This window comes from Wyeomyia smithii, chromosome 3, assembly GCF_029784165.1.
Source record: "Wyeomyia smithii strain HCP4-BCI-WySm-NY-G18 chromosome 3, ASM2978416v1, whole genome shotgun sequence".
Lineage (NCBI taxonomy): Eukaryota > Metazoa > Arthropoda > Insecta > Diptera > Culicidae > Wyeomyia > Wyeomyia smithii.
In genome coordinates, this window is record NC_073696.1 from 197,310,232 (window position 1) to 197,337,767 (window position 27,536).

At 41.4% G+C, this 27,536-nt stretch overlaps 4 protein-coding genes across 4 annotated transcripts; 1 reads left to right on the top strand and 3 right to left on the bottom strand.

Moving 5' to 3' along the window:
- The first annotated feature begins 439 nt into the window (after positions 1-439).
- On the top strand, positions 440-1,211 carry LOC129727868 (LYR motif-containing protein 4). Its single transcript, XM_055686112.1, has 3 exons — positions 440-649; positions 706-826; positions 966-1,211. Exons 1-3 carry the CDS (start codon positions 561-563, stop codon positions 1,014-1,016), a joined length of 261 nt encoding a protein of 86 aa, XP_055542087.1. The 5' UTR covers positions 440-560; the 3' UTR covers positions 1,017-1,211.
- LOC129727867 (D-2-hydroxyglutarate dehydrogenase, mitochondrial-like) lies at positions 1,203-3,383 on the bottom strand. Its single transcript, XM_055686111.1, has 5 exons — positions 3,179-3,383; positions 2,993-3,117; positions 1,819-2,817; positions 1,569-1,734; positions 1,203-1,513 (listed from the first exon to the last, which is right to left on the bottom strand). The coding sequence occupies exons 2-5, from the start codon at positions 3,086-3,088 to the stop codon at positions 1,257-1,259; spliced, it is 1,518 nt and encodes a 505-aa protein (XP_055542086.1). The 5' UTR covers positions 3,089-3,117; positions 3,179-3,383; the 3' UTR covers positions 1,203-1,256.
- Positions 3,384-12,479: 9,096 nt separating this feature from the next.
- On the bottom strand, positions 12,480-13,172 carry LOC129728984 (uncharacterized). The gene has a single exon (XM_055687457.1). It carries the CDS (start codon positions 13,170-13,172, stop codon positions 12,480-12,482), a length of 693 nt encoding a protein of 230 aa, XP_055543432.1.
- Positions 13,173-17,697: 4,525 nt separating this feature from the next.
- LOC129728985 (uncharacterized) lies at positions 17,698-18,420 on the bottom strand. The gene has a single exon (XM_055687458.1). The coding sequence runs from the start codon at positions 18,418-18,420 to the stop codon at positions 17,698-17,700; it is 723 nt and encodes a 240-aa protein (XP_055543433.1).
- Between the last annotated feature and the right edge of the window lie 9,116 nt (positions 18,421-27,536).

Here is a 27,536-nt window from a genome sequence, read left to right on the forward strand (position 1 = left end):
GGAAGCGGGGTATCAAAAAATCTTCCGATGTCTTACAAGGTAGGGGGGGGGGGGGTGGTTGAAAAAGTGGAAAAATATGCTTACGTAATTATTAAACGGCCCCTAAGGCGGACAAACAGAGTTTCGCGTGAAGATGGACACTGGCGTTGGGTACCAACGCAATGCCATAATGGGTTACCTTAAACTGTTTGTCGAATGAAAAAATGACAATATTTAAATTTCTTTACTTCGTAAATTCGTGATAACTCACTATACAAAAAAAAAATTTCAATGGGTAAAATGCTGCTCGCATATCATCATCAATTTTACTGCAGCGCCATCTGTTATTCGAACAGTAAATTTGTTTGCCAATAAAAGTCGCATCAGCTTCCCGAATTCGTTTGAAATAATGACCTGGCATCACGGGCAAAAGTGATCTCACTCAGCAAACGTCAATTTCATCGTTTTCGTATCATTGTTTTTGTTATTCTCTTATCACCATAACCTCCGCGTAGATGTTGTTTTGATTGTCGTAATTCGCAAAGTATTACCGTGTAACAAAGCTACTATCGTCTTTTTGAATGTCCAACGTTGCTCAGAAAATGAAGGTCCTTTCACTCTATAAGCAGATGATTCGTGAGTCGCAAAAATTCAGTTCCTACAACTATCGGTAAGCTATTGTGTAACTACTTCTGGAATCCACTTATCTCGTTCCATGTTTTGTAGAATGTATGCCCTTCGACGAATCAGGGATGCTTTCAGAGATAATAAGAGCCTAAGTGATTCAGCTAAAATACAATCAGAGCTGGAGTATGGACAACGAAATTTAGATATCATTAAACGACAGGTAAGTGGTCACTGATCCTTCCTTCAGTCTAATTCGCGTTTCTTGAAGGGCCAATCCGATCATATCTTTCTGCTTTGCTTTATTTAATAACAGTGATTTACTGGATTTTTTAATAACTGTTAATTTTAACTTAACTCAGGTACTTGTCGGTCAATTGTTCCAAACGGATAAATTGGTGATTGAAAAATAGAGCATTCGTATGAATGGATGAAATCGTGATCCACTTAATTTGCTGCACTATGCACTCTGCTGTAGGCAAGCTTGCAGGTTAGTTATGTTGACTTTAAAAACCGGACTGAGGGAACAGGTTTATAAATGAGAAGTGTTTGAAAGCTTTCGTATACAAAATAGTTGTATGTTAAATAAACTGAATAGGTACTCGAAATATTGTTGTATTTATTAAACTTAGAGCTCTATTAGTTTAACTTCCTTAATTATAAGGCAAAACTTTATACGGGTTTAGTATTCCGTTAGGGTCCATAATTGACTTCAGCTGCTTCATGAGCGCGATTGCTGCAGTTGATTTTGAATACTTCATATATCCTGGTTTTAGGAGTCCAATTCCATGTTCGGCGCTAACACTTCCTTTCAGGCTAGCGGTAAATTCGTACACATATGGTTCAACTAGTTTTCGAATCTCTTCACTCAGTATGTTACCGGCTATGTTGAGATGAAGATTGCAATCGCCTGATAAAAATTCACGTAGAATATATCTGATTGTGTTTGAAATTATATTTCTCACCAATATGTCCAAAACCACAAACAATGTTCACGAGATGACCAACGCGTTTTCGAATTGCCGGAACAATGGAATAAAATTGCTCTAGCGGTAGTGATAAATCATAGGTTAAACAAAAATTATTACTGTAGGTTGCAGCTGGTATTCGTTCCCGCAGTTGCCACAGTTTCTGGAACCAATAAATTAGAAATGATGCAATAGTTGATCAGTTTCAAAGAGATAGGTTTAGCAATGTTAAAGTACGTTTATTTACCTTAATTTTGGAAGGCTCGCTAGTTATTATTCCATCAGTTACCATGCCTTCTTCTAGCGAAAATTCTAAAAATTGGCGCACCTTCTCTTCATCATCTTCCTTATGTGATCCGGTAGTTTCGAGTAGAATGTAAAAGGGGAAAGCATCAATGGGAGAGGACGTTTTTAAATGTTCAACGGTGTACTCCAAAGATGCTTGATCAATCAATTCGCAAGAAGTTAGTATTTCTCCGAGCTGTTTTTTCGCTTGAAGGAATGTCTGTAACACTGCATTATAAGTCTTCAAACCAAGAAGTATGACATTCTGGGTTGTTGGAGCCACAGGACAAGACATCGCTACACGTGTTATCACACCCAGGGTTCCTTCAGATCCAATGAACAAGTGTTTGAGATGGTAACCGGTGTTATCCTTTTTAAAGTTGGACATCAGATCAATAACCTCTCCGTTGGCCAGAACAGTTTCCAAACCAAGAACTGATCCGTGCAGGTTGCCGTAACGCATCAAACGAATACCTCCAGCGTTTGTGGCCAGGTTTCCTCCAATTTGGCAAGATTGCTTCGATCCCAAGTCTAGTGGCATAATCATTCCTTTTTTCGAAAGTTCATCCTCAAGCTTCGCCAATACGCAACCAGCCTCGCACACAAGCAACCCGGAATATTCATCGATAGATACGATTCGATTCATCAACTCCATCGAGAGGATGATTTCGTCAAATACTGGTACAGAACCACCGCAGACTCCCGTGTTACCACCGAATATGGAAACCGCTAACCGACGGATGTTGCAATAGCGCAGAATGGCGGAAACTTCCTCCGTGCTTCTAGGCTTCAGCACTACTGTCCCTAGCCCACGAACATACCGAAAGTAGTCCCGATTATATTCGGCGGTATCTTCAGGTCTCAATAGAATCTGATTGTTAGTTGAAAGAATCCTTTCGAACTGATTGATGTCTTGATCTGTGACGCTGGCATACGGACCCCGCTTGATGCCGTAATGATCCTGAGCAATGAAATACGCTTAGCGATATCAAATATTCACTCGAACCAGAAGGATCATTATTCTTATTGAAACAACAGGTAAGGAAACATTTCACAGCACTTTTTATGTATACATTGACACGAACAAAAGCACAGAGAATTCTTATAACATAAATAAACAATATGAACATATATACCTTTGTCAGAGGAATTTCATGTATTTTTCTTTCGGACAATTTGGAAATCCTGTGCAGCAATCTCATGCTAGCGAATATCTTTGTCGTGTTCATCATCCTATCGCCGCTTGAGTTCAGCTGATAATCTAAAACAACGAAAAGTAACTTGAATCTGTTTTGAATAAAATTTAGTGGAAATCATTGTACAATTTAGCCGCGTTTTCTAATACACACAGAAGGATTCCGAACAACGACAGGATGTTTAAGGAAACAACCATAATCATACCACATCCGCACAACTAACGTTTAGACATCGATGTCAATGAGAAAGATACTAGCGAAAATGAAAGAACTCTGTTTATAGCGCTCGAAGTAGCGTACGAATTAGTCAAGCGAAATGAGACACGATGATTGAAAATAGTTTCCCAGTGTGACCAGTTTAGCCGATAGGTTCCACTGTTTTGTATGTTTTAGCCATATTATCTATCATGTAATATAATTGTATTTTAATTGCCCCCATCACATTTTTCATTCATGTGCTTGAATTCAGAGAATTTTAGCTTTGGTCAACTTCTGTCAGTATTGTTAATTGTTATTAGATTGTGATCTGAGGTTTTTAACTTTTGTTGTTCCGCTCATATCGCTTTACATTTTCTGGATTCCTCAGCTCATTACATACAATCTAGAAATTTCAGATAGATTTTTTTAAATCTTCAGTAAATCAGATGCGTCTCCATTCAGCAATGCAGTAACCAAGCACCTCCATTGAAAAAGGTTACTGTAAATTTTTTATGGAGACGCTTGGTTTTGCATGTAGTCAAAATATATGTACATAGAAATCACATGTGGATAATACAACTCGTATTATATGAACAACTTACTAATAGATTAATGTCCAAGATTTTTTACCAATTATCCCCGCTAAGAGAAATCAGTTTTTACATCGAAAAATGACATTCAAAATCTTATTACTCAGCAACCGCATGCATGGTTGGCACAAACTATGTTGAAGATCAATCTGTTTTCTAACTGCTTATTTTCATTGTTAGAAATTTCATGTATAATTGTTAAACTGTTATCAAAGTTTATATGTCAGGTGATGCCATATGGCATCATCCGCGGGGAATGGGTTAATAGCGCAAACCCAGAACCAAGTTTTTATTGTTCTATTTGAATCCTCAAACAATCCTGAATTTATCTAAAGTTGATTGGTTTTGTCTTCGCTTGGCGCATTGCATCTTATTTTTATTATATTTACTAGCTGACCCGGCAAACTTCGTCTCGCCAATTTTTTTGTATATATTTAATCATTTTCGTATAATTGACCTTCTATATTCATTGCACAGAATTCAATTAACCTTCTATTTTGATTGCACATACTTCCAAGGGCAAACATTGCGGTTTGTTTATAGCCTGAAAATGCATAACGAATCAGATATTGGATACGTTCAAACTCAAAAGACAAATCGTTTGAAATGATTGTTTTTTTTTTTTTTAATTGAGAACCTCCTCGTCATAAGATTCATGGGATTAATGGTTGTTTTTCGGAATGAATTCTGTAGAAATTCGTTTGCTAATGTGTGACTATGATTTTAGAGTTTCAATGTCTTTATTTTGTTTTTTGTTATAAGTATTTTTTACGTAATTTCATTACATAAGTTATTCTATAAAAATATTCTTAAAAAAATGTTCTATCATATTTTTTCTCATTTCTTCAAATACTTGGATTGCTTTAGGATATGTTGTTTACGGTTGATACTCAGTCTTGCCCCTCGGTATTACATAGACTCAGAGCAACATATCTCTGCGTGTTTCTCTCTTTTTTTTTTTTCTTCATCTATAGTTTATTTGACACGGCACAAATACAATTCAATGTTTAACGGCGCCAATTATATCTGGTAGCTTACTCTCTAAAGTATCTTAATAACTAAAAGCAAATTTTTTATCCTCGCTGCCGACTATGAGCTGAAACTAAATCTAACTTAAAGCTAGAATATTTTGCATTAAAAGCACAGGTTTGCTGTTTGATGGTTTTCATTGCAATAGGTAAGCAGCATATTAAATTTGTTCCGCTGCTGGGCCAAGATATTACGGGCTGGCATATTGGGTTGTTTCCATCGGGCCTTGAGAGTATCGTGCGGGTCTGATTGCTGTTTCCGGATCCGGGGTCTTAACGTGTTCTTGTCGTTTGGTTGGATGTAGGCGGAAGGGGATAGGACTAAACTGGGGCGTGGGTGGATTTCAGGAAAACGTATATAAGGGACATGTAGGATAGGTCACGGCTCGCCAAGACATCACGAACAGGAACAGCCGGCTGCCTACCTTCGGCCTGCAGGTAAGCTATTAATCTAGACCTGGCGTCACGGTGTACAGGGCATGACCAAACAACGTGCTCTATGTCGTGATAACCTTCACCACAGGCACAGATACCACTGTCCCCGAGCCCAACACGACGGAGATGCGCGTCAAATCTATAGTGATTGGACATAAGCCGGGACATCACGCAAATGAAATCCCGACCTACATCCAACCCGTTGAACCACGGGTTCGTCGATACCTTGGGGATTATGGAATGTAACCACCTTCCCAGTTCCCCTTGGTCCAAGAATTTCGCCAACTGATGATCGTATTCTGACGTACAAATGCGAAAAATTCATTAAAGGCAATTGGTCTTACATAAATATCACCGTTTGTTGCGCCCACCTTAGCCAAAGAGTCCGCTTTCTCATTACCCGGTATCGAGCAGTGAGAAGGGACCCACGCTAAGGTAATCTGAGTAGATTTTTCGGATAAAGCACTCAGATGTTCCCGTATTTTCCCCAGGAAATACGGAGAGTGCTTAACATCTTTCATCGATCGGAGAGCCTCAATGGAACTGAGACTGTCCGTAAAGATGAAATAATGGTCCGTGGGCATTTTTTCGATAATCCCTAGGGTGTACTGAATTGCAGCTAATTCTGCGACGTAAACAGAAGCAGGATTATCGAGCTTATGGGAGACGGTTAAATTGTTATTGAAGATACCGAAGCCAGTGGACCCATCAAGAAGTGATCCGTCAGTGTAGTACATATTGTCGCAGTTGATGTTTCGATATTTATTGGAAAAAATTTTAGGGATCTGCTGCACGCGTAAATGATCCGGGATTCCACGAGTTTCTTCTATCATGGATGTATCGAAAAACACAGTAGAATCAGAAGTATTTGATAAGTCGACACGATTTGGAATATTCGAAGAAGGGTTAATATTTTGGGACATGTGATTGAAATATAATGTCATAAAACGGGTTTGAGAATTAAGTTCGATTAACCTTTCAAAATTTTCAATCACGGGACGGTTCAAGACCTCACATTTGATTAGAATACGAGAAGACAGGCTCCAGAAGCGGGTTTTCAATGGTAGTACTCCAGCTAAGATCTCCAAACTCATCGTATGGGTCGATTGCATGCAACCCAAGGCGATACGCAAACAACGATATTGTATTCGCTCCAGTTTGATCAAATGTGTGTTTGCTGCGGAGCGGAAGCAGAAACACCCGTACTCAATGACAGACAATATCGTTGTTTGGTAAAGCCTTATAAGGTCTCCTGGGTGGGCTCCCCACCATTGTCCGGTTATTGTACGAAGAAAATTCACTCTTTGTTGACACTTTTTCATCAGATACCTCACGTGACAACCCCAGGTGCTTTTAGAGTCGAACCAGACACCAAGATATTTGTGTACCAAAACCTGAGAAATCGTTTTACCCATTAATTGTGTTTGAAGCTGAGCAGGTTCATACTTCCTAGAAAAAACTACTATCTCAGTCTTCTCCGGAGAGAATTCGATACCTAGCTGTAAAGCCCAAGCAGACAAATTGTCCAAGGTATCTTGCAATGGTCCTTGCAAATCGGCAGCTTTGGCTCCTGTAACAGAAACCACGCTGTCGTCTGCAAGTTGTCTTATCGTGCATGAATTTGCCAGACATTCGTCGATGTCATTTACATAAAAGTTGTAAAGAAGGGGGCTTAAACATGAGCCCTGGGGAAGACCCATGTAGCTAATGCGAAAAGTTGCCAAATCGCCGTGCGTAAAATGCATGTGCTTTTCGGACAACAAATTGTGCAAAAAATTGTTCAAAATTGGAGAAAATCCTTGTCGGTGAAGTTTACCCGAAAGAATGTCAATAGAAACGGAATCAAAAGCGCCCTTAATGTCCAAGAAAGCAGACGCCATTTGTTCTTTGCGAGCATACGCCAGCTGAATATCTGTTGAAAGCAACGCAAGACAATCATTCGTCCCTTTGGCGCGGCGGAAGCCAAATTGAGTATCTGATAGTAGACCATTTGATTCGACCCAATGGTCTAAACGACGGAGTATCATTTTTTCCATCAATTTCCGGATACAGGATAGCATTGCAATCGGCCTATAAGAGTTGTGATCAGAAGCTGGTTTCCCTGGTTTTTGGATGGCGATCACCTTCACTTGCCTCCAATCCTGCGGTACAATGTTTTGCTCCAGGAACTTATTGAACAAGTTCAACAAGCGCCTCTTGGCATTGCCGGGTAGATTCTTCATCAAGTTGAATTTGATTCTATCTAACCCAGGCGCGTTATTGTTACAGGACAGGAGGGCAACTGAAAATTCTGCCACCGTAAAAGGTGATTCTATCGCGTCGTGGCCCTGAGGCGCATCGCGAACAATGTTTTGCTCAGGAACAGAGTCCGGACATACTTTCCTGGCAAAATCAAATATCCACCGACTTGAACACTCCTCGCTTTCGTTGACCGTTACGCGATTCCGCATTCTTCGGGCTGTGTTCCAAAGAGTGCTCATCGATGTCTCCCTCGACGTCTCGTTCACGAACCGACGCCAATATCCGCGTTTCTTTGCTTTAGCCAAACTTTTAAGCTTGGTATTAAGCTCCGAGTACCGTAAATAGTCGCCAGGTATACCTCCCTTCTGGTAGGCCTTAAACGCGTCGGATCTTTGCGTGTAGACATCGGAGCACTCTTGGTCCCACCACGGAGTGGGAGGCCGTTCTTTGATCGTTACGCCGGGATATTTCTTCGTTTGGGCTTGCAACGCGGCGTCGAGAATCAAGCCCGCGAGGAGGTTGTATTCTTCTAGTGGTGGATGATGTTGAATCGACTCGACCGCTTTTAAAATCATTTCCTCGTATAACTTCCAATCGACATTCCGTGTGAGGTCATACGGAATGTCGATTGGTCGCATGCGAGTCGACCCGTTATTAATTGAAATAATAATAGGGAAATGGTCGCTACCGTGAGGATCAAGGATTACCTTCCATGTGCAATCCAACCGTAGCGACGTCGAACATAAGGATAGATCCAAAGCGCTTGGGCGCGCTGGAGGTTTCGGGATACGTGTCATTTCACCGTTGTTTAAAATAGTCATGTCGAAGTCATCGCAAAGGTTTTAGATTGAAGAGGAGCGGTTATCATTGTATGGGGAACCCCAAGCCACGCCATGAGAGTTGAAGTCTCCCAAAATCAAACGTGGCGAGGAAAGAAGTTCTATTAAATCAAAGAGCAGCCGTTGCCCAACCTGTGCTCTGGGAGGAATATATATTGAGGCAATACAAAGCTCTTTACCTTGTATTGTCATTTGACATGCGACAACTTCGATGCCTGGAACCGAGGGGAGGTTAATACGATAGAAAGAATAGCACTTTTTAATCCCTAAAAGTACTCCTCCATATGGGGTCTCTCGATCAAGGCGAATAATATTAAAATCATGGAAGTTGAGATCAATATTTGAAGTAAGCCAAGTTTCACAAAGGGAAAATGCATCGCATTTGTTTTTATTTATCAAAACTTTAAACGAATCAATTTTTGGTAAAATACTTCTACAATTCCACTGTAAGACAGAGATAGAATCCTTCATATACGCAGTTGAATTAGGCATCGAAGGATACAATCGCTGCAAGGAGGGGCCATTGGGCAGTCAACTGCTTCAAAAATGATCTAACTTTTGGGAGGAATGCTGTAAGAAAAATTTTAATTGGATCGGGTACATTGAAATTTTCAAAAATCCAGTCCACAATGTCAGAAAATTTCACTAATCCAGAGTTTGTTTCATCAACTGGATGTGCAAAAGGAACAACTGGGGTTTTAGATGTTCCTGGCAGTGCTGGGAACTCCTTCTGGGACTTTAAATTTGCAAGCCCAGGAGGAGTTTGCTTCGGTTTTTCCGCAGCACTGTTTGGTTTGTTCGTACTTTTCATTACACTTTGGGAAATCTTAGGACCTTTACGGGGAAGTTTAGGAGAAGAAACATTTTTCCTCTTCCTAGACTCCCCAGGATTGGCATAAGATGTTCCCGCTGATGAATCGTCAGAATCGGTTTCATCGGAGGGCAACAGATCAAAGGGGTTCGATGTTATGGTAGAAGTTGTCACGGTCTTCTTCAGCATCTCAGCGTAAGAACGCTTCGAACGCTCCTTAAGTGACCGCTTGATTTTATCTCTGCGCTGCATGTACACCGGGCATGTGGAGAGCTCATGCTGGTTTTCCCCACAGTGAATACATTTTTCAGCATTAACACTGCAAGAATCTTCCGCATGAGTCTCCCCACACTTGCTACATCGTGCCTTATTGCAGCAGTAGGCGGCTGTGTGGCCTAACTGCTTGCAATTGGTGCAATTCATAACACGGGGTACATACAATCGCACAGGCAGACGAACCCGGTCGATCGAGACGTGGCTAGGGAGTGCAGATCCGGCAAACGTAACGCGAAACGAGTCTGACGGAGTGTAAACTTTTTTACCGCCGACGAGAGACATGGACCGCAATTGCTTACAATCCAAAATCTTCGCCTGTGTTTCGGTATTTTTGAAGCAACCGGTTGCGCTTTTTTAGGATACACTCGACAGACAGACTCGAATCGGTTATGACACCGTCGATCTCCACGTCTCGTGCGGGTATGTAAACGCGATACTCGCGTGTGAAGAGCTCAGAGCAAGCGATAGCATTGGCCTGTGCCAGATCACTGACCACGACACGGAGCTTGTTAGGTCGGACCTTGGAAATTTCGGTCACGGCCTTGTACCCCTTCGTCAGGTCTTTTGAAATTTGCAGTATGTTTAATCGCTTTGAATTCACTCCTGCCTTTGGACGAAAATAAACAGTATAGCTGCCCTGTTGAGATCCGTCCGGGTAAAGCCTGGGGCGAGGGGGGACTGGAGAATGAACAGGGGAGGGGGTAACAGAAGGGTCAGGGTCAGGGAGGTTCGGGGATGGTGGCACGGGAGGCGAGGGATCTATATCCATCGCGCTAAATGTAGCGCACTAGCGAACTAGCGCCGACAAGAACACGTACCTCTTTACTTCTTCCTTCCAGCAGTGGTTGTCCGATCGTTCGAAGCTGCACCCAAAGCAGCCAGCAGCACCAGTACAGCAGCACCAATACAGCCACCAGCAGTGAGCCGGGTGTGAGATCACTCAGCACAGCGACACGGACTCGACTGTCAACTGATGGCCTTGAATAATACACTCTTTTGTTTGGCTATTCGTACACACGGACCGGATTGTAATAGAACGACCACTTTGCACGTCCGTTTCTGTCGAGTGTTCGACGCGGAATGTGTTTCTCTCTTTGTTCTCAGTGAAAGGCGCTCCCCTGAATCGGTCGGTTTCGCGTCTGCTCGGTGGACACTGGATGGAAAAAAAAGTTATATTTGCTTTCCTCATACTTTTTCTTCTAATACCTTTTTCATTGTAGTGCTTTGGGATATGAGCCGTTGAGAGCAAAAGTGGTACATGTGCCATTTTTACACTTTTTGGGTTTTATGCATAAATTGATGCAGAACGCAATAACGTACTAGAATATCCAAGAAAAACCGAGATCTGATAACCTAAACCAAAGTTATAGCCAGAACAATTTTTGGTAATTAACATAATAACCATTTCGTTGAGAGCAAAAGTGGCACATGTCCAGTCTGTGCATATGAGATGAATTGTAAGTCGAAGATCTTAGGATATAGAACAATCATGTCTTCAGCAAAGTTGGTCAAGTGATTGAGTACTTTCAGATGAAGATCTATCTGTTTTGGAATTTTCTCACTACGTGGCGCTAGTGTACCCGTGACTATTTTGTAACAGAAAGAGTTTTATCTATTTCAGTATCAACTCCTATGCTGTGGCCAATTCAGAAGATAACTCTCTGAGGTCTGTGATATAGATATATATTTACACACTGGACCCAGGTTTGGCTTTAGGCAGGCCGCCGATAGCTTCCCGGAAGTTACAGAAATACCGTAATTGAGGTCAATTTTCTAAAGTGATTCTAGAGCTTCGTAATTTTTTCAAAACTGCTTTTGCGGGATTGACTAGAAACGAAATGGCCTTACCGAAAGATCCGGAACTAGCGTAAAATGTCAATTTTCAACAGTGTTCCTAAAGCTTCCTGTTTTTTTTTCGAGGCCAATTCTAGGAGGAAAATGATCTTTAACAAAATATGCTCCAAGATGGCCACCACGTGAACCACCGGTACTACCATAAAAGAGATTAATTTTTAAGAACAGTCCCACTTTTTTTCTAAACCACTCCCAGACGAAAATAAATGATCTCATGACAGAATGTTACTCAAATTTACCATCAGATAGCCCTCCGAAAGATCCGGAATTACCGTAAACGAGATTAATTTTGAAAAACAGGTCCTAGTCCCATCTGGATACGGTGTATATTTTTCCAAGACTGTATCATATTTTCAGTTGACTCATTTATCGCTCCTATAACTACATACACTGTCTGCTTTAATGAACAGGTCCTAGTATTTTCCGTGTTTTTTTTTCGAAACTATCACATGCAAGAATATACCATAGTATTAAAGAAAAGCCGAGATCTGATAACTTATACCGGAGTTATAGCCGAAATAATTTTCAGTTTTTCTCTTCTATGGTATTTCTGGATCCGGAGGGCAACCGGTAGTCTACCGAAAGTTGAACCTGGGTCCATCGTGTAGTTATTATCGACCAAATAGCAATTCTAGAGATTCCAGGGTATTTTCCTTTGAATTGGCCCCAGTCGATCTAGATTATTTAAAATGTCTTCTGTTACTTATACACTAGCGCTACAAAGTGACAGAATTCCTTAACAAACAGATCATCATTCTATAGTACTCAATCACTCGAACAACTCTGCTGAAGACATGAATGTTCTATGTTTTAAGATTAGCGAGCAAATGCATCCTTCATGCTTAGACTGGATATGTACCACTTTTGCTCTCAACGTTTTCTGGTTGTCATTATTTTTCCCATAGAACAAAAGTGGTATATGTTTTTCCATTGAAGTTTGTGTAAGTTTCTCAACCAGAACTCGTTATCCTTTCATGTACCGTCTTTTGACACCTTTCCAGCAATGATTCAGTGCAGTTATGTTGGAAAAAATTGCTGAAAATAATTTACTATTTGAGTGTTTTCGTTTATCGCGTCTCCTGAAAAATTTACTTAATGGCACATGTACCACTTTTGTTCTCAACGGCTCATATGTTATGTTTCTCGTTTTTCCGCCTAGCGCATAAATAAATAGGTTTTTGGGGTTTCCAACGCGAGAGCAAGCGACATAAAGTTGTCCATGGGAAAACATGGCCGGTCCAAATCTAATCCGCAATCTTCAAGGGATTGACCCTGAGCCTTGTTTATTGTCATGCCAAATGCTAGTCGTACCGGGAACTGCAGCCGCTTAAAATCAAATGGAAGATCCGTTGGGATCATTGGGATACGTGGTAGCAAAACATCCTCTCCCCTGTAACTGCCTATTAAAATAGTTGCCTCAATGATGTTCTCCATCATACTCTTTACAGCAAGCCGAGTGCCGTTGCAAAGCCGCGGGGGATTCATATTCCGCAAGAGAATGATGGGAACGCCAACTTTCAACTTCAGGACATGCGGCGGCAAACCGGGCAACTCGAGTGAGTTGAGAAATTCTGTAGGATAGTTCACCACTTCATCAGTGTTTGTTACTGTATCTATGGATTTATAGGTTTTTTCATTTCCTTCTATAACATCCAAAATACTGCAATTGATTGCATTAACGTCTTGGTTTTTCGGTGCAAGAATTGCTCGTACGCTCAACCACTGGTGATTCTTGTGGTTATGTGCGATATCGGGAAACACCTTTGATATGAGTTGGTCTTTGGTGGCTATGATTTCACAGAAATCCGTTGGAAATGTTATGCATCTGGTTATTTCATCGATGGGCATTTTCAATTTCCGATGTCTAAAAGTTGTTTAGCAAATCGTCCAGCGGAAGCAATATTCATCAACTCTACTCGCATATTGGTCTTCAACGTAAGTTTCTGAACATACGGCCAAAGTACTGAAGACTTCAAGCAAGCGTACAACTCATCCGCTGGCGTCGACCGTGGGATCACTGGCAAAGTTTGACGGAAATCGCCAGACAGCAAAATAAGAGCACCACCGCAAAGCTCGTTATTTCCTCGGAAGTCTTTAAGAATCCTGTTCAGCGCTTCCAGAGCTTTTTTGTGTTACATTCGTCCCATATGATGATCTCACATGTACTTAGAATGTTTCCCATACCCGAGCTTTTACTTATATTGCAGGTTGGTGCTTCGCTGATTTGTAGATTAAGCGGTAGTTTTAACGCAGAGTGTGCAGTTCTGCCTCCAGCGAGTAGAGTTGCCGCAATGCCCGTCGAGGCGATCGCTAGCGCAATTTGGTGTTTTGCTCGCAATGTTGCCAGGATTAGTGAAATCAAAAAAGTCTTGCCGGTACCTCCGGGCGCATCGAGGAAAAAGAAGCCTCCTCTCCGCTCCGATATCGCCCTCATTATAGTGTCATACGCAGCTCGCTGCTCTGCGTTCATGTTTTCAATATTTGTCTCAACAAATGATGCCAGCTCCTCCGTGTCATAAACCGTCTCCTGCCTCAGATCACGATCGAGAATGTTATTCGAATCTCGATTCGGGGCTGGCATACCCACCTGGGGCAATAATTTGTTAGCGATAATCAAACATTCATTCTCAATCGCTACCAATGCCTCGTTGTAGATATTTTGATCAAATGGAATCTCTGGATTTTGATTTGTTGATCTTACAGGATGCAAGATGTCATCACTCATGGCGTCTTTGTGTTTTTCCCAGAGCTCTTGAGGATTGGACGGAGAGCAGGTCGTCAATATGATCGCGAACAATGTACGAACTTGCTGCGGTCGAGCTGTATCTGCGGCGTTAGTGAGTGCAATGTCCCAATGAGCATCATTTTCTAGCAGATTCAACTTTTGACATGCTTCGCGGAAAGTGGCACATATTTGGCCGTTTACTGTTTTCAAATCGTTGAAGTTTGTCGGTCCTCGGACGTTTATTAATAACAACCGCAGATAAAAACATTCCGAATTAGTGGGATGCACAGTATACACACGACCTAATGCATCGGTTGCATATAAATTTGAATGCCCGGCTACTGCTTTTCCTTTCTTGCGTCGCTGAAACTTTTTCATTGACGCATTCCACGTATAGTATGTTGGCTAGCAATGGGCGATCTTTGAAAAAAAATCGATTCTCCTGCATCGATTAATCAAAATCAATAAAATCGATTCATGAGAAAATCGAGTTGGGAAAATCGATTCAACAAAAAATCGATTTTTGTTCGGTATAAGCTTTTTACGACTTTTTTGGCTATATTTATGGAGATTTTGTTTTGTTTGCGTTTTCTGGTTCATCAATCATGTTCAACGAGTTTTCGTTCACAACATCTACTAACGATACGGCTTTTTTAGTTTATTGCCATCTTCTTTTACCACGTGTACTCTTTTGGCGGTTTTTTTTTCTACTAAGAGTTTTCGTTGTCGCTCATCCCATAGACCGTTTCACGAGACGTTTGTGAACTTGATTCATGAACGAAATTTTGACAGAAAGTTTGGAACCGCTGACATAATGCACGTGAAAGCATCATCAAAATCAGCAGGATCCGTGACACCTGTCAGTTCGTGAAATGGTCTATTGTTTCGGATGCACTAAGAGCAATCCAAACCTGTATAATTGGGTTGTTTAGCTATTCACGGATTTCCGATTTTTATATATCATCCAAAAGAGTGTAACTTTCTAAGTAAAACGTGATTTTTTAAAAATTTGTATCATTTATCTTCGGTTTTTAAGAAAAAAACAAATATTCGCTCTAAATCGCTACAATGGCAGTTGGTAGTTGGGCGATCTGTCATTGTAGCGGTTTCGAGTGAATTTCAAGCAGTTTCAAATTGTGATTTAGAAAGCGAAGGATAATGATATAATTTTTTTTAAATCACGTTTTACTTAGAAAATTCAGATCTTTCAGATGATAGAAAAAACTGATATGGCTGAACAACCCAATTCATAAAAAAATCGGAACATCCGCAGCACAAACTCAAATAAACAAAAATGGCGAGCGCGACACCATGCAGAACAGAATGCAGCACGGCATATACACGAACATTTAATTCAACTTTTGCAATATTTGAGTTAACGAGTAACCCGCTACTCATAGTTGAAAAATAAGCGCATATGCCTTTTCTACGGAAATCAAAAAATTGGTGCTTGATAGTAAACACCCACAACGATAGTAAACAACGTCCCTACGGAAGCCAATTTTCAAAAAGTGCACTTACAGAGGTAGCAAATATGAAATAATGTTGGCTATTATCCAAAATGGTAAATTCAATATCCAATGTAATGCAAAATTTCAGCTCAATCGGAATTCAGGAGTATTTGGTCTAAATTTCACTTTCTCGACTTCTGAAGAAAAGCACAGTTTGTAATAGTTTTTTTTTTGTGCCAAATGTCTTATGCCTTGTTCATACTATAGCAGATATCACGTGATATCGCGTATCTTGAAACATACATACATCTAGTTTTCACGGAAAATTGGAGTATGGGATTTGAAATCAAGATGAGCAATATTACATCATGTGAACGGGTTATTAGAAATGTATAAAACGTCGAGGTCGGGTGTTATCCAAAAAATCGAAATTTTGCTAACTGTTCGTGAGGGCGTAACATTGAACACTACTTCTAAATAAAACTGTCAAAGTCCATTGCCACCCCAATATACACCAATCAGTTAGTAATGATTGTATACAATATATGTCAAACTTTCGAGGTGGTCTTGTGGTCGGTAATTTATATTCAGTACGAGGTGCAAACTTGTCTCGTCGTTCTTTTCATCCTCGCTAGGAATGGGTGAACGGCTCACGAGCCGTTCATATGAACCGGTTCTTAGAAAAAGCGAAAGAACGAACAGCTCACGGAAAAGAACCACGGTTTTTTGGGCGCAGCAAAACTGTTTGGTTCGCGTGAACCCGAAGTTTACCGAGACTACACAAACTGTCAACGCTCGTGAATCATTGTGAACCATGAGTCAGTTCATAGCCGCTCTTGCAAAAGAGCCGTTTCACCAACCCCTAATCCTTGATATATTTCACAACGCATGCGTATTAGCCAAATTTCATACGGGTTTGTCTATTGATGTCGCGTTTACAAAGGCAAAAAAATGGTTACTGCGTTAAAAATACTGGAGGGACTTAATTTGGCTGCGGATTGTACTTTTTCAGCTCGACGACAAGGTTATCCAGCTTTCCTGACCTACAGAAAACGTCAAAATGGGCAGCGTGCCCTATCCGCCATTACCGTTCGTAGAAAGCTGGATATTCTGGAACCTTGTGGGGGTGGTGACATACTCATGAAAAAAGTTGTCATGGACGTAGACAATTGTTTGAACCAACATAAGCATTTGAAATGCGTTTTCCTCGGTTTCATGTCTATTGAACTTTAGCCCATTCTTCAACTATGGTCATCCCGGTAAAAATTGACACATTTTTCAGATCAGTGTCCGAGTTCCGAGCACACACTTCTTCGGAGAGAAGAAAAAAATTTTGTATACTATCAATTAAGAAATTTTCTTCTCTTCGAAAAAAGGTGTTCTCGGAATTCGGCCGCAGATTACGTTAGCAACAATGAATGCAATCACTATTGTCTTCAATTCGTTTTGCACACATTTATTTTTCAGGCGAAAAAAACGATCTTGCCATCCAAAGGATCGATTCAGTAGAAAATCGCGCGCAGAGAAATCGATTCAAAAAATCGATAAATCAGCCCGAAAAGATCGATTTTGCAAAAATTGGATCGATTTTGCCCATTGCTAATGTTGGCACCTCGGAGTAAAGCAATGTTTTCGCGAAACTATCTTCCTGGCACAACAGAAAGAAAGCAGTCAACGTCGTAGGAGGTGGTGATAACGCTCGCTCACGGGCAGTATTTGCAGTGAAATACACACGTTGCCCATTCTCCAAGTGCACTGCTAAGTGGGTGACCGTTGGATGTCGTTCATGGATCGGGAAAGATAAAATACGCCATACCGCTTCGTTACTGCTGATGTAGCGTCCCAGCTGATATTGCTCGATTTCGTTGGAAGGTCCACTTGCATTTCGCACCTTAAAAAACAGCCATATCACTCCCCTTGTTTACATATTTAGTGATATATTTTATGGATTTCACGGAATTGCAGAATTCAACATTTATATGAGCTCTGAACGTTTTTAAGAGCAACGGTGAGTACGGTACGATCCAACGATTATCAATGTCAATGCGCCCGCTGACTGTGGCAGATCTGCCACCATCTTCTGGTGATCGCCGACGATACAATGGATAACCGTCATTGCCAGTGATTGTTTCTACAACGAAGAGTTTCGAAAATCTTTTCGTGCATTTTCCTTCTGCCATACATGGTGAATTCACGTTCAGTGTACCACATGAACCATGTTATTGATGACAACATCGTAAAGTTCCGGATCAACCTCATTGTCTGGAATTTCTGCTGAGATGACTTGATCGATTTGATCTGGTGTAATTTTAACCATAAGCCAGATCAAGATGTGTGCGTGTGGCAAACCTCTTTTTTGCCACTTAACGGAATACATCCAACATCTTGTTTCACCGAAGACGTGATATTTAACAATATAGTTCATGAGCATGAGCTGTCTAAATACGCGCGCAGTGATGTCGTGACGATCTGTTGTTGACTGACCGGTCATCAGGAGCTCTTTTATCTCGATCCACCTTGGGTTGCAGGTGAAGGTGATAAATAAATCAGGTCGACCATATGCACGGACATATGTCATGGCATCTTGCGCGTACTCATGCATGTGTCGTGGACTTCCGGTGAAAGTTGCTGGTAGTATGAACGCCTTTCCCAACTGATTAGGATCGATATTAGCATCATTGTTGATCGCATCACGGAAATGAATATATTCCTCCGAACGCAGCTTGCTTTGGTTAAGTCTGATGTAGAGAAGCCTTTCAGATTCAATTTTTACGTACATGTCAACAATGTACTGATGCAACAATGCTCGACATCTCAAAAGATGGTTATCAGTATTTTGGCGAATCATCAGTCGATACGCGTAATAATTCATGGCGCTGACTTTTTTGTTTGTTTCCTCGCCAGTGGCAGGATGTATCATTTTAATGTTGAAATGATAACCATCTTCTCCCTGCCAAAACAGGATTGGATATTGTAATGCGTCGTAACACCGATGAGTCTCTGAGATGAACTGTACGTCTCCCCCTCTACGATGCAAGACGATATCGCGGTTTTCGAATCCTTCCCCAACTACGACGATCGCGACTTGGTCGATTGTTGGTGCGTTGTATTGTCGTTAATGTGTCCAACTGGTGTTTTATCTGCTCTTATCACAACAACATAGTCATCCGTTGGCATATGATCGAGAGCAGTTTTAAACAGCTTCACCAATTCGTTATGGCTTTGGAAGAAAATTTCTAGTTCAGCTCTATCTGTAGTCCTAATATAACGACATCGTTGATTTGTTTGATCCTCAATGTTCCCCATGAAATAAATTTGAAGAAACGTGTGCTCTGTATCTGGCATCGGCAATAGCGATCGTGCCTGGTGATAAATTTGGCCTTGTATCTTGAACGTTGGCATGAAATTGTCGCGCACAATTTCGTCTGCTCCGAACGACGTCATTTGGAAACAGGAATTGTACTTGCGAATGTTGCGTAAAAATTTTTTCGATTTTCTTGTGACGCCGGCTACCAGCGATGATAGTGGTTCGGGAGGTGTACACAATTCCGGTAGTTTCACTTTGCCCCCCGCGCAACACATTCCAGGTGACTCATTCGCAAATTTCAGGGCATTGCAGTGTAGACACACTTTATTCATATTCCCAATAACCACACTTGGATGAAGATGATATTCACTTTCAGGATCGTAACGGAATGCCGCATGTCTCAAGCCAGCGTTCGGAATTCTTCTAGCATAGCGCTCTCGCTCAACTCCCCTTCTTGCTATTCGGTGTTCACAGGACTCAGAGGAACGCGTTTCTGCGTGATGTTCCCGGTCGGCAAAAAGTCTTGCTACCCGGTTCTCACTGGATTCAGCGGATCGCGCTTCAGCGTGGCGTTCTCGGTCCGAATGTTGCCTAGTTGTTCGTTGTTCACTGGACTCAGAGGAACGCGCTTCAACGTGATGCTGCCGGTCAACATTAAGCCTTGCTTCTCGGATCTCAATTGGTTCAGTAGATCTCACTTCAGCGTGGTACTCCCGGTCCGCTTGTTGTCTAGTTGTTCGTTGTTCACTGGACTCAGAGGAGCGCGCTTCAGTGTGATACTGCCGATCAACATCAAGCCTTGCTTCTCGGATCTCAATGGATTCGGTGGATTTCGCTTCAGCGTGATGCTTCCGGTCCGATTGTTGTCTAGTTGTTCGTTGTTCATTGGACTCAGAGGAGCGCACTTCAGCGTGATACTGCCGATCAACATTGAGCCTTGCTTCTCGGTTCTCACTGGATTCAGTGGAACGCGTTGCAGTGACGTTCCCGGTCAAATGTGTCTAGTTATTCGGTGTTCACTGGACTCAGAGGAACGCGTTTCAGCGTGCTGCTGCCGGTCAACACTAAGCCTTCTTTCTCGGATCTCACTGGATTCAGCGGAGCGCGCCGCAGCGTGGCGCTCTCTGTCGGATGCCAATCTTACATCTCTGTGCTCACTTGTCTCTGAAGCTCGTGCTAGTTTCAATTTTTTGACTTTGGGTGTAGATCTACCCATCGCTATTCTCTTTTTAGGAGGCATGCTTTATCGGTTATTTATCAAAACATTACATTATTAGTTATTCAATTGGAAAACCATTGTAAACAATCTGTACAAAACAAAACTGATTGCCATTATTTGTAATTTATAAACGATCTTCGTTTTAAAACCAATCAACAATCCAGCACTTAAATTTTTTTTAATGCACCTATGGAAAGCGTAAACAGTAGAGACAGACTCATTTGACGATCTGACAGATTCCACAAATGAAACAATATTCCGAGTAAACCGTACAATCTCAAGCAATCGTATAAACCATACATGCCGTTGTTCCTGCGGGGGAAATGACCCACTCGCAGTCCGGCGTCAGACAGTGGCTCGCCGTAACAACACTTAGGCCTGAAACATGCTGAACACCAACGCGAGCGATCACGTGAGATTCTTGCCGTAGGTTAATGAACAGCCGTAAGTAGAGCTGTTCATTAACCTACGGCAAAAATCTCGCCAGATCGCTCGCGTTGGCCTTCACCATGGCAGAGGCCTCAGACCTTAAGCCTACGGCCGATCGGCCCTGAATTATCTTTAAGATCAGTACATTTTAATAATGGTTATGGATAGTTATTCTTGACTAAAGCTTCAGCCAAATGATCCTGTCTCTTTTACTCGAAGAGTTACATGTTTTGAATCAGTTATGGAAATGTTTCATGGAGTCGAGTATTTTATGTCGGATCCATAGCCGTGATAAATTAAACATGTTCACTTACCTGGTAAACTTTTGGCAAGCTTTGTTGGTTGATTCAACGACACTCCACAACCAGATTTGGATAGTCGAACGCTGCCAATTTATTAAAACGGTTTCGAAAAATTCACATACAGAAACTAAATGTTGCCTTACTACTCACTCCTTTTTCATTTTTAACACACACCGATAAATATTTTTGAATTTTTTTTTCTGCACTTTAAAATTCGAGATACATTTGATTTGCTCATACAGTGTGTTAGCCAGACCACTGACGGTCGAATCGTGTCCACACTCACCTGCGGGTGCCGGTAAGCAACAATCGGTCACGTGCTTTACAGCAGAATTCTCTTTAATATTTCACTACTGAACACTTTCTCCACAGAAAACACGTGGAGGCGAGTAGGCGAGCGGTGCCTCTTAAAACCGCTAACAGGATCGCCGCCGTCCGCGCAAGAAACAGAGTGCAGTTTTGAAGACACCAACACATTCACACGTATGTGTCAAAATAAAAAAAAAATGTGTCAAAATCGGTTTGCTTTGATTATCGTTCTTCGCGTGTCTAACATCAGGTTGAATTTTATTCATTTTATTTTGTTAGTTTGTAATTTTTAAGTAAATTGGCAAATTTTTCGTACAAACGCGATAAAAGACAATGGCGATAATGACCAAAACAAAAGTGACAGCTACCTCTGGTATTATACGCACACCATTGCAACTGCTCGGAAAGTGTTTTTTTTTTAAGCTGCAAAGCGTAGTCCGGGACGGGATAGTCCTGCCGTAAAAACGAATTCGACATAAAAAATTGCGCGAACGTGCCGTATTTATATTCGTTTAGACGCGTTCCAGAAAGTTCACGTTTTTTCTCTCATCTTCCACCATGCAGTAGAATAAACTAAATTGATTATATGCACTGCTGAATGGTCTTTGTCTTAGTGGGACTGTATAGGGATACTCCCACTGCTTCCGTTCCGGGACCGGGCCGGGACCGGGCTCGTCCGGGACTTTTCATGCATTCACACTGCGCCGTGCTTGAACCGTGCCTGCGCTGCGCTCTGGCTGAGAAATGTTGATGTGTGTATGTGAAAGAACGTCTTTCTCTTTTTTTCATACCGCAGCTCACTCCGCGCGAAATATGTCACTACAACATACACGCATCCACCCGAGTGCCTTCCGTGCACTCTCCGGCCAACACAAAGTATCGTCGGCAACGATAGTTTTTCTCTCGCACTGCAGCAGCACGACGGCAACTCAACGCTGCCCCGGTCTGGGCACGGCGCGTCGGTGTGAATGCGTTCATAAGAACGCATGCAATAAATCTCAAACGAGCCCGGACGACACGCGGAACAGCCACGGCCCGGTCCCGGCCCGGTCCCGGAACGGAAGCAGTGGGAATAGCCCTTATAGCAGCGCGCACTCTCGCGTTGTGTTCCATTGAAGAGAATATTCCAGAAGCTTCAAGAAATGTCGTTCTGAGCGCTCTGTTATTCGAAAAATGACATTTTACTCTGGCTTAGTAAATAGGAAGGGCATTGTCCTGCAGCGATGATGCAATTTACTTTTGAATAGAGATGCTCTAAACCTGTTCGCTGTGCTAACAATCTGTTTCACACGATGAACTTATTTATTTGAAGTAATTAATCAGCTAGTTCAAGTTTAAAGTGAGAAACAATTAGTCTCATTGGCAGAATAGTATAGTTTTTCAATTCAACTATTAAATTTTCTGCCCTCGCTTGTGAAAAATTTTCATTTTAATTCAAATTTGCAATGCATGCTGCGATGCGTGTGGTTCGTTGCTACTACGCATCTCCGGGGCAACGTGGCTGCGTGATACGCGCAAAGTGAAATTCCAAATGGAGGATTAATTTTCAATCAGGTTACGCAAAAAAATTAGTTCCGCGCAAAACTATTTTTCATTTAACATGTGTTCTGTTGATTTTGATTTAATTTTTATTTTCACCGTTTCAGCAGCACTTCACACTACCAACTCTCAGGTAATGCTTTCACTGCCGTCGTCTTTTTGATGTAGCCTGGATAATAGTCGAGTTTGGTTGAAATATATGTTTCATACCTGACCCGGCAAACTTCGTCTCGCCCATTTTTGTGTTTGATTGAATAATTCCAAACATTCCAAATTCATTGATTCCTTGCGATGTGTTTATAGTCTGCAAATGCACGATGAATCGGACATAGGATATGATCAAAATCAAAAGACAAATTGTTTGAAATGATTGGTTTTATCGAAATGACATCATGCACGACTTTTGGATTCTGTACATCGCCTAAATTTAGAAAATATTCATATTGGGTGGTATTCGGTCATTTTCAGCAGCTCTTCTGGCATCAATCTGACAAAAAAAATATACCCATATTGGGTGGTATTCAATTATTTCAGTTGTTTTCCAAAAACTGAAAGTGGTCGTCTTTATATTCAAAATGGTTCCAGGGTCAATGTTTGGTTTCTATGCATCATCTCGATAACGGAAATATTCATATTGAGTATTATTCGATCAATTTTCGACTGTTTGCCAGAAGTTACCATTTAGCAATTGTGGAAATGGTGCCTGAGGTCAATTGTTAGCTCATTGCATCATTCTGGGTCAAGAGATATTCATATTGGATGGTATTTGGTTATTCTAGGATGTTTTTCATAAACCGGAAGTTACCATATTGGATTTCAAAATGGTATTGAAGATAATGTCTGGCCTCTGAGCGTCATTCTAGTTGAAGAAACACCCATATTGGGTGTTATTCGATCATTTTTGGCTGTTTCCCAGGCACCGGAAGTCGCTGGCCTAGAATTCAATATGGGATCTGTGGTCGATTTCAGCTGCTGTGTATCATTTTGGCTTTGAAGATACTCATGTTAGATGGGAATCGGCCATTTTTGGCTGTTCTCCAGAAACCAGAAGTTGCCATCCTACAATTCATAATGGTGTCGGAGGTCAATTTTTAGCTTCTTGCAACATTCTGGCTCCGGAGATACTCATATTGGGCATTGGGTATTTGCTCACTTTAGGCTGTTTTCCAGAATCCGAAAGTCGTCATTGCGGACTTTTAAATTGCTTGTGAAATCAATTTCTGTCATTTGAGCGTAACTTTGGTTCCGAAAACTTTCATATTGAATGGTATTTGGCTGTTTCCGGCTGTTTGCCAGACATAGGAAGTCACCATCTTAAAGTTCAAGATTGTGTCTGAGATAGATTTTTAGCTCCTGTGCATCTTTCATATTAAATGGGAATCGGCCATTTCAGGCTGTTTACCAGAAACCTGAGGTTGCCATGTTACAATTCAAAAAGTTGTCTGTGGTCGATTTGTGCCTCCAGTGCATCATTACGATCTTGGAAATACCCATATTGGGTGGTATTTGGCCACTTCCCGATGGTTTCCAGAAACCGGAAGTCGCCATTTGGATTTTAAAATGGCATTTGGAGACAATTTATGGCCTCTGAGCGTCATTCTGGTTAAAGAAACACTTAAATTGGGTGGTATTTGGTCTTTTTCGGCTGTTTTCCAGACACCGGAAGTCGCCATCTTACAATTCAAAACGTTGTCTGAGGTCGATTTGTGGCTACAGTGCATCATAACAATTCCGGAAATACGCATATTGGGTGGTATTTGGTCATTTGCCGCTGTTTTTCGGAAACCGGAAGTCGCCATCTTGAATTTAAAAATGGCATTTGGAGACAATTCCTGGCCCCCGTGCGTCATTCTGGTTTGAGAAACACCCATATTGGGTGTTATTTGGTCATTTTCGGCTGTTTTCAAGACACCGGAAGTCACCATCTTACAATTCGAAACATTGTCTGAGGTCGATTTGTGGCTTCAGTGCACCATAACAATTCCGGAAATACGCATATTGGGTGGTATTCGGTCATTTGCCGCTGTTTTTCTGTAACCGGAAGTCGCCATCTTGAATTCCGAAATGGTATTTGGCGACTTGCCAGAAGAAGGAAGGGTGTCGAAACATTATGGACATGTTTGTTACACCTAAAAACATTTACTTGCCAAAATTAGTTATATATGCTTGATTTTGCTTGAGTTTCATTTGTATGGGACCCCTCCCTTATAGAAGAGGGAGGAGTGTCAAACCATTATGGATATATTTGTTACCCCTAAAAACATTCACCTGCCAAATTTGGTTCAATTCAGTTGGTTAGTTCTCGAGATAAACGAAAATTTGTGTGTCATTTGTTTGGAACCCCTCCCTCACAGAATAGGGAGGGGAGTCGAACCATTATGGTCATATTTGTTACCTCTAAAAACATACACATACCAAATTTGGTTGCATTTAGTTGATTGGTTCTCGAGCTGTGCGAAATTCGTGTTTCATTTGAATGGGACCCCTCCTTTCCAGAAGAGGGAGAGGTGTCGAACCAACATGAACATATTTGTTACTCCTAAAAACAATCTCATGCCAAATTTGGTTCCATTCGCTCGGTTAGTTTTTGAGATATGCAGAAATTCGTGTTTCATTTGTATGGGGGCCCTCCCTTCCAGAAGAGGGAGGGGTCTCAAACCATCATAGGAACCTTTCTCGACCCCTAAAACCCCTTCATACAAATTTTCACGTCGATCGGTTCAGTAGTTTCCGAGCCTATATGGATCAGACAGGCAGACAGACCGGACTGCATTTTTATAGGTATAGATTAAACATATAAAAATGCAGTCCAGTCTGTCTGTCTGTCTGAATTCATAAAGGCTCTGAAACTACTGCACCGATCGGAGTAAAATTTTGTGTATAGGGATTTTAGGGGCCAAAAAAGGATACTAAGATAGTTCGAGACCCCCACCCCTCATCTCGAGAGATAATCAAATAAATGGTACCAAATTTGATATGTTGAGGTTTTAGAGAGCAAGAAAAATTTTCATGGTGGTTTAACACCTCCCCACAGACAAACAGACGTGCCTCTTCGAAGAAAAATCCTGAAAAATCTTCGTTCTCATTCGAAACGTTACATTCATGCGCCACCATGTGAGCTTATTGCCTACTACCATATTCTCGTAAAATTACTGACAATTTTTTCTTTGATAATGAATGAAAGCGGTGTTATTGCCCAATAAGCAAAATTTCAAAATAATCGCTATTTTTCTGGTTGATGAAATCGTCATCAAGTGGCACGTCAGTTTGTATGTGTCCCTCCCTCTTCTGGAAGAGAGGGCTCATACAAATGAAACTCAAATTTCTTCACAACTCAAGAACAGATAAAGTTAATGGAACCAAATTTGGTATGTGGACGTTTTTGGTAGCAAAAAATAGTTTCGTGATGGTTCGACACCTCTCCCACTCCTGGGTGGGAGGGGCTCTTATACAAATCAAACACAAAATGCTATGGTGGTTTAATACTCCTTCGTACTCTTGAAGGGAGGAAGGTCTATTCCGGAAACAGTCTAAAATGATCGGGTCGATGCACAGGAGCCAAAACTCGACTCCAGACGCCATTGTTAAATTTAAGATGGAAACTTCCGGTTTCTTATATTGGTGTTTCCGGAACCAGGATGGCGCCCAGAGGCCAGAAAATGTCTCCAAATGCCATTTTGAAATCCAAGATGGCGACTTCCGGTTTCTGAAAACAGTGGGAAGTGACCAAATACCACCCTATATGGGTATTTCTAAAAATCGTAATGATGCACTGAAGCCACAGATCGACCTCAGACAACATTTCGAATTGTAAAATGGCAACTTCTGATTTTTGGAGAACAGCAAAAATGGACGATTTCCACCCAATATGATGCTATCCGGCTATCCAGCTGGTCTCGAGGTACGATGTTGCCCTACCAAGTCAGTTGTTTAGGTTCGAGTCTCGGCTCGGGAGAGACTGTTAGTGTCAGTAGGATCGTAGCGGCAGCCCCGCAATTGCCCTGTACATTTAACAGTTGGCTTCGAAGTCTGTGTATAACTAACAGAAGGTCGAGTTCCGAATCGGAATGTAGCATCAAGGCTTTGCTTTGCTTTTATGATACTATCCGGAACCAGAGTGATACACAGGAGCTAAAATCGACCACATACACTATTTTGAATTCTAAGATGGCGACTTCCGCCGAAAATGACCAAATAACACCCAATATAGGTGTTTCTTAAACCAGAATGACGCTCAGGGACCAGCAAATGTCTCCAAATGCCATTTTGAAATCCAAGATAGCGACTTCCAGTTTCTGAAAAACAGCCTAAGGTAATCAAATACCTCCCAATATGAGTACAGGTCGGACTCGATTATATACAGACTCGATTATATATTGACTCGATTATATATGATTCGATTATATATAAAATTGTATATAATCGAATCATAAAAAAATAATTTTTTTTCCAATTTTAAATATAATTTACCTAAAGCAGCAATGTCGTATAGGGATCGTTCAAAAATCCGTAACTCTTAGGGGGAGGTAGAGATCTGACAAAACGTCACAATCAATACTGAAAATTTTGATGATCTATACAAAGAGCGTTACCTAGAGGAAAAAGGGGGTCGAAAATAGTTTTTGTTTATGGTACGTAATTAATGGACGTTCCCTTCAGTCCAATATGACGTGACGCAACATTTTTTGACCAAAAACGTTGATTTTTGAGCCGTAATGTTTCAAGTAAAGTAAAGCTGATTTAAAACAGAAATATCGCGGGGGAACGTTTACAAATTATGTAACGCTCAGGAAACAGGAAAGAGTGTTGGGTTGGCAGTGTTGCAACTCATACGAAAAATTTAAACAATAAGCATGGCAAAGGGGGAAAGGAGATCAACAATAATTATTCTTGCGTTACGTTATAACTAAGCGCTTCCTTATTGATTCATA

Bases quoted from the DNA above. Each gene is read 5' to 3' on its own strand.
- LOC129728985 (XM_055687458.1), bottom strand. From the start codon at position 18,420: ATGATACATCCTGCCACTGGCGAGGAAACAAACAAAAAAGTCAGCGCC.
- LOC129727867 (XM_055686111.1), bottom strand. From the start codon at position 3,088: ATGATGAACACGACAAAGATATTCGCTAGCATGAGATTGCTGCACAGG. The intron at 1,735-1,818 runs GTAAATAAACGT...TATTGGTTCCAG, and splicing joins GCGAGCCTTCCAAAATTAAG to AAACTGTGGCAACTGCGGGA. The intron at 1,514-1,568 runs GTGAGAAATATA...AATTTTTATCAG, and splicing joins TTGTGGTTTTGGACATATTG to GCGATTGCAATCTTCATCTC.
- LOC129727868 (XM_055686112.1), top strand. From the start codon at position 561: ATGTCCAACGTTGCTCAGAAAATGAAGGTCCTTTCACTCTATAAGCAG. The intron at 650-705 runs GTAAGCTATTGT...CATGTTTTGTAG, and splicing joins TTCAGTTCCTACAACTATCG to AATGTATGCCCTTCGACGAA. The intron at 827-965 runs GTAAGTGGTCAC...AACTTAACTCAG, and splicing joins TAGATATCATTAAACGACAG to GTACTTGTCGGTCAATTGTT.
- LOC129728984 (XM_055687457.1), bottom strand. From the start codon at position 13,172: ATGCCCATCGATGAAATAACCAGATGCATAACATTTCCAACGGATTTC.